Source organism: Micropterus dolomieu, linkage group LG23 (genome assembly GCF_021292245.1).
Source record: "Micropterus dolomieu isolate WLL.071019.BEF.003 ecotype Adirondacks linkage group LG23, ASM2129224v1, whole genome shotgun sequence".
Taxonomy (NCBI): domain Eukaryota; kingdom Metazoa; phylum Chordata; class Actinopteri; order Centrarchiformes; family Centrarchidae; genus Micropterus; species Micropterus dolomieu.
In genome coordinates this window covers 29,147,598-29,154,387 of record NC_060172.1, presented here as the reverse complement: position 1 = coordinate 29,154,387, position 6,790 = coordinate 29,147,598, and the positions used below count along the sequence as shown (strand labels likewise).

Sequence of the window (6,790 nt, the reverse complement as noted above, 5' to 3'; positions counted from 1 at the left end):
TTTACAGATCTCCGCAGTACACATTGGACATAATTACACAGATGTGTAAAAATGAAGTTACAAATGACCCACAAATTCACACGAAGTAATCTGCAAATGTGTAAAAACAGTATTGACATCACAAATGTAAAAATACAAATTTGCAGATAGTGAAATATTTGCGCATCATTGTACACATTTGTAGATTGTCTTCTGTGGGTTACAAATATTAAAGTCCAACTAAATCTTCCATATTAATTCATGTTCTGCAGTGAGCTTTGAGGAATAAGGATTATAAATGTAGGTGCTACTGCTTATGCTTCTGACATTTTGAGTAGACAAAGGAAAAGTCTGTTTCTTCCTTACCAAGCATTGACTTTCTCTGTTGAAGTGTTGAAGTGATCAATGCTGCCACTCCACAAAAGAGGTTTCACATTAACTTGATTAATGGCTAAACTGAGTGATGCTTTTACCTGAATTTCTTTTGTGAGCACGCGTGTGTGTGTGCGCGCTCCTTCCTGCCCTGGGCTGCGAGCGGTAGGCTAGAAATCACTATTTAGTGTTGTGTTTGACCCGGTGATTAGGTGTTTAAATTTGTGTCTCCTCCTCATTAAGCGTTGGCAGATGCCAGATGCTTTGAGCGCATGTGATGAGATATTGATGAAAGGACTGCTATTTGTTTTCTCGCTGTCTTCTGGTGATGCTCACGGAAAAAAAGTGTTTCTGGGCTTTTGCAGAGCATGCTGATAACAAAAAAACCACAGAAAAACCTACACTCAAAGACCACTTCAGGTCAACCCAGACCCGGTGGTAGTACATACATAAAGTAACACACACACAAACACACACACCCCAAAGCACATAATGACTACAGCTTGTGGAAAGACATTATCTCTATACTTTTAATGTGCGTCAAAGTGTTAGCAAGCTATCAGTGAACATTATTCACGTTTTGAAATCATAACCATCAGCCAGCCACCACACACCTAAATGCTCATCATGACATAATTCACTCTTAACAACTTGTCCTTTGTTTTGTTTTTTTAAATAAATATGGAGAATCTGATATAGCACTAGTGTTGCAGGAGGTTTTTGCATATCAGACTTTTAGAGTAGCTCTCGGCTTGCTATCACTATTGTGCACTGAATGACTATCCTTTCACATACTTTTGATTCTATAGCTTTACTTGGTCTGGTATGACCAGCAGCTCACGGTGGCAAATGTTAGCAAAGTTTTGATATTTTATTGCTCTGTAGACATAATTGAGTTAGTCGACTCAAACACGCAGCTAATGTTTCACTATGTTTTAACATAACATTTACCATTACTCTTTAATTGTGGTAATTGGCTACATCACAGTTTTTGTCAAGCAAATGTTACATGTGATCTCTTTAATCATTGTTTTAAGATATATATATATATATATCTCATGACTTCTGGTATGTAATCGTTGTGATGAGACCACAGAGAATTATTAGATTCATGTAAGTTAATGAAGGTTAATAATATAATAATAAAAAAAAACTGTGCTCTTCGACCCCTATCTGTCTGTTGCCTTGTGCTAATTACTGCCTACATTGCCTGTGCCACTGAGCACCACTAGTTAGCAACTGGTCAAAAGTTGACTGATGTGCCACCATGCTTGTTCAGATTTTTTTTTTTGCACGTGTAGCTGCTGCCCCACCCGTCTTCTGTCATTCTTTTCAATCTTTCAATCAAATAATTTAAACATTCTCCAACAGTAGAAAGAAGTTTAGATCAGGCCACAGATTCATGCTGCTGCCTTCAGATTCCTGCTAACACACTTTTTAGTCAGTGTGTGGCATCCAGAGTCAGGTGGAAAAGTAGCAGGAAGAGCTGAAATTTGGTCTGTATTGTGAGGCCTGAGGCTCAGTCCATGACTGCCACCTAGTGATGTGTTAAGACACTAAATTAACTGGTATGGTTTTATAAATGTACATGAACTTTCCACTGTATAAGTGACCTCTGAAGGAGTGGTGTGCTCTATTTCCTACTGAATATGTCATTTTTGTCCCTTATTCAGATCAAGCAAGACTATCCTAAACATGTCCTAGTATGACACCTTGCTGAGTGTGTGTGAGTTTTTAACTGTTGTCTCTCCTGTGTGGTCTCTTTCAGGCTCGCATGGCACTGGATAAAGGAGCTCAGGCTGTTATCTTTGATGTCAGTGATGATGCCAATGCTGCTGCTGAGGTGAGTGTGCAGGCGCTGCAGTAGTTATATCAATTCATAAAATATATGAGACAAAAGCACACAGAAATTGTCCCACTCATATTTCTGTGTCTTTGTCTTCTTGTTTTGATTACCATCCTTTGCACAACACACACACACACACACAGCTGCGAGAAACAGACTCCCTTCCCCGTCCAGTCGTCCTAGTGGAGGCAGAGGATGCTGAGGAGTTGATGGGTTTGGTCAACAAGAACGAGGAGGCCAAAGTTCGGATTGAGATCATGGAGCAGCCCAGATGGGTAAGCAGTGGCACACACACACACACACATATCTGACTTTCCTTTCATTGGCTAGAAGAAGAGCAACCCTTCTGGGAAATAGAAGGACAGAAAGGAAGTCGTATGAAAGCTCCACTCAAAAGGACCATACAGTGTAGAGAGGAGAGGGTGGGAGACAGATGTGGATTATGATACCCATGGGCCCATGGACATGAACACTGCACAGGTTCCCTCAGCCTCACCAAAGTCTTCAAAACATTTATAAGTTGTGAAAGACCGAGTCACTGATTTACGATATGGCTGCTATGCCTTATACTTTGATATGAATTTCTGACAGGATTTCTTGTTTCTTTAGGTACATAATGTTTAAATGTAAGATAATTTAGTTTGGTTATGAAATTGTCTTCTTTCCTCTTCTTAGCCACATTATGATGTGGGCATCCTGCTCACCATCGTCCTCGCTATTCTGACCATTGTCCTAATCTTCGCCTTCCGCTACAAGTGCAAGTCCAACAGAACCTGGGTGAGTGAAAAAAACAACATTTGTAGAAGTTTAAAGCTTATTGAAACAAGGGTGTAAATGGTTCATATTCAGTTTGGATCCTCAGCTCAGCTGATCTTTTTCTAACCCTTGCTTCTTGTGCACGCAGGATTCTGTCCATCAGCAGACCATGCGGGCCATCAGTCGATTGGAGACCAAAACCTACAACTCCCAGGGCTGCTCAGGCTCTCAGCGCCAGCGCGCGGCCTGGGGGTCAGCCAGCAGCTCAAACTCGAGCCCTGTCTGTGCTATCTGCCTGGAGGAGTTCCAGGACGGGCAGGTAAGAGGAGAAAGAGCGAGGAACATACTGTGTCTGTAGGTTTATCTGTCCTTGCCACCTCTTTAATCTACTGCTGTCTCATTTTTATCCCAGCATTTGAGGATCATCTCCTGTGCTCATGAGTTCCACAAAGACTGCGTCGACCCCTGGCTGCTACAGCACCGCACCTGTCCCCTCTGCATGCACAACATCATGGGTGAGGAAAGGCGTAAAAGTGAAGGAATTTCTTTTTTCTTCTACTTAAACATGTTAAGATTGTTATGAAGTTTTTTTTCAGTAATCGCAAAGACCATTCAAAATCAAGACCTTTCTTTTTTTTACCATCTGGAAACCCGTGGCTGTCTTTTTCCATTCTGTGACCGTTGTCAAAGTCCACAATGCAAACTCCTTTTTGAATCTTCTATGATAAGTGCTCTTTAAATAGAAGTTACTGGTAGTAATTACAACCCTGCAATATTCTGTATGTTCTGACTGCTGCTGTGGTCCACAGGGATGGAGCGACAGCCCCAGAGGAACAGACTCCAGCAGAGTCCAGAGCAAAGCCAGGGTTTCCTGCACGCTCAGCCTTACAGCAGCCCTCGCAACCACCCTTTCCCCCAGCATGCCATCCCCTTCTCTATGAGGCCCCACTATCCTCGTGGACCCTCTGGACCCTATCCCTCTCTGGGCCACTACACTGGCTCTTCTCCCAGAGACACCCAAACTCTGCGTTTCCTCACCAGCAGGCCACTTGGCTCCGGCTGTGGGTACCACCTTCCTGCAGAGGTTCCCGGAAGGCCCCACAGAATTGGAGGTAACTGTAGGACTTCCACCAACCATTACACGCCCCGTCGGTCCTGTCACAACTATCGCTCATCCTGTCCAGCCCAGCGCAGTGTGTCTAGCTCAAGACTGCACCACACTGCCAATGTCACACCACAGCCCCGCGGAGCGCCAGCCCACAGCCGGCAAGACGATGGCAGCTGCTCCGGTGGCAGCTACCACACAGAACGCAGCGGATACTTGGCTGACGGGCCAGCGAGTGACTCCAGCTCAGGGCCATGCCATGGCTCCTCCAGCGACTCAGTTCTCAACTGTACTGACGTGTCCCTGCAGGGGGTTTATGGCAGCTGGTCCACCTTCCGTAGCTCTCTCAGCAGTGACTACGATCCGTTTGTGTATTATGGGCCAGGTTCTGGGCACGCCCCCCGCAGGAACAGCCTGGAGGCTTGTGCCCAGTCCCGGCCCAGATCTCTGGATTCTGTTGTGAACAAAGCGGGCTGCCCTGAAGAACAGCCGCAGACTGTGTTCAGCCACATCCACTTCCACCGTCACAGACACCACCACTATGAGGAGGGGGAGCATAGCCAGGGCCTGAGCAGAGGCTCAGACGAGGAGCAGGGGGCAGCTGCTGCAGCTGCACCCGCTCCTCTTGTGCTGGACAAAGACTCACCTGTGTGCCCTCCTAAGCACAGTTCCTGCCAGTGCCCAAAGCCAGATCCCACAGATCGGCCCTGTCCTGGGAAAGAGTGTCTGGACCATGACCCCAGTAGCCCTATAGGACCACCTGTCCTGGTGTCCCCAATCCCCTTACAACTTCAACCCCACTGCTGCCACCAGGGACATGGACACCCTCCCGCTCCTCTTGGGCGAGTGGGTGGCTGTGTGCATGATGGCCCTTCTGTTCGCTTCCACCAGAGCTTAGATCTGCAGGACGACAGAAGCATCCACATCCACTACGGTCAGGGCCCGGGCTTCTGCTGCTCTCCTCCTGAGTTGCACCCTGCCTTGCTTCCTGTGCCCCTAATTCTGGACTCTGGAGGTATGGAGGACTGGCCTTACTGTGCCGGAGCCCATGTTGTGTGGCAAAAGCGGGTGCAGCAGGCCCACTCAGAGCCTCAGCTCTTGGGGCCTGGGACCTCTATGGACAGGCCACCCTGCAGGTTCCACCACGGCCCTGCTGCTGACCGCAACACAGACATTTGTTTGTACTGCCAAACATTACACCACAATCAGGGTGGGTGTTTCACTTGTTTATCTTTGAAAACATGACCAGCCATTTGATCTTAAATATTAAAAGTAATATTCTCAGTTTATTAATCTCATAGTTTCGCCCATCATTTCTGTTGGTTGTGATAATGCTGTACCCAAGTCAGACTGAGCAAGAAACATAAGCAGTCTGACGACTGCTGCTGTGTTCTCAGATCTCAGCCAGTGATTTGGTGAGAACACTGTTTTTATTCCCAATAACAATGATGGAGAAGATACAAAAATAAGCCCTGGGGAAAAAAATGGAATGATCTATTTGGACCTGCGTAACATTTTTATTTATTTATTTATTTATTTTTACTTTGTGTTTTTTATTATATTTTGAAGGTGACTTGAGCTGTTTTTGTATCCACAGGATCAGAAGAGGAGTCTGGTGTGTGAGAACTTGTTGCATCCCAATTATCACGCTGCTACACAGAAGCCAGAATGGACAAGCCTCTCACTGGCTTTCGCTCTCATGTCTTCCACATAATTCCACCAGCAATGCCTTCGCTCGGACGATTCCCCAGCTTCTCCCAAGATTCAAAGCTCACATGCTGAAATGCTCCTTCAGCTGAGTTAGATTGAGTTAGTTATGTTATTATTAAAACTGAAATTATTGTGAATAAATTAATCTAAAACTTTCATTGAGAATAATGCCAAACCCTTCATAATATTGTACATCAAAATATATTGAATGATTGAAATGTTTGGAGACGGGGAGTTGCTGGGGAATACTCTACGGGGGGTGGGGGGAGGGGTTCTGTCTTTCTCCTTGTCAGTTATAGGAAGAATATTCATTACCAACATGATACCATGATACCACAAGTTCCCATGCTCCTTAGTGACAACTAACGAATGATCCTTGCTTAGGGTGTTGAGCCCTCATGAAGTGAGACTCCTTCACTGCATTTCTTGCTCTATTACAAAAGAACTTGATTTATCTTAGAGGTACTTACTGTCACTTGCGTGATCTTTCTCTTCCTTCGCTGAGTCCAGTCTCAGCTGAGAGAAGCTTTTCTCTCCAGCCTACCTCAGCTCAGATTTCTTAACACGCCTAACACAGGGGGTCTTTAAAGGTACTGCTGTAGTGTTGTTTTTTTTTGTCAAAACCATGTAGCTCCCATAAACTCAACAAAACGTTAGACCTGTCCAAATGGAGAGAAAGGTTGATGCTCAGGCCCTCAAACAACGAGCATTCACTGAGGTTGCTGAGCCTTGCATGGGCCTTGTTTTCATTATTTCATTGATGGCAGCTGTTTTCAAAATGTTTGTTTGTGTTGTTAGATCATTTTCTGTTTCTTTTCTTTTTTTTTTTCACTTTTTAAAATGAACCAGTTTGACTGAATTATGTTGTCATTACAAGCTATTTTCTTGTCATTTCTCTTGCCAGTGGTCACTTCACATGTTTGACCTCAGTGCTGTTTAAACCCCCTGATCAGTGCAAAGTGAACAGGCCTCATCAGAAGGATGACATATCCTCTGCACCTTTTATGGGTAATTCATCTCCC

At 44.9% G+C, this 6,790-nt stretch overlaps 1 protein-coding gene across 2 annotated transcripts in view; it reads left to right on the top strand.

Moving 5' to 3' along the window:
* The window catches only part of LOC123963822 (E3 ubiquitin-protein ligase RNF43), an 87,975-nt gene extending 81,975 nt beyond the window's left edge, over window positions 1-6,000 (top strand). For both annotated transcript variants that reach the window (XM_046040884.1, XM_046040885.1), the window contains 7 exons: window positions 2,120-2,194; window positions 2,341-2,472; window positions 2,873-2,974; window positions 3,102-3,272; window positions 3,366-3,468; window positions 3,763-5,268; window positions 5,656-6,000. In XM_046040884.1, the coding sequence (XP_045896840.1) occupies window positions 2,120-2,194; window positions 2,341-2,472; window positions 2,873-2,974; window positions 3,102-3,272; window positions 3,366-3,468; window positions 3,763-5,268; window positions 5,656-5,681 (2,115 nt within the window). In that variant the 3' untranslated portion in view covers window positions 5,682-6,000. The remainder of the gene's footprint in view (window positions 1-2,119; window positions 2,195-2,340; window positions 2,473-2,872; window positions 2,975-3,101; window positions 3,273-3,365; window positions 3,469-3,762; window positions 5,269-5,655) is intronic.
* Window positions 6,001-6,790: the final 790 nt, after the last annotated feature.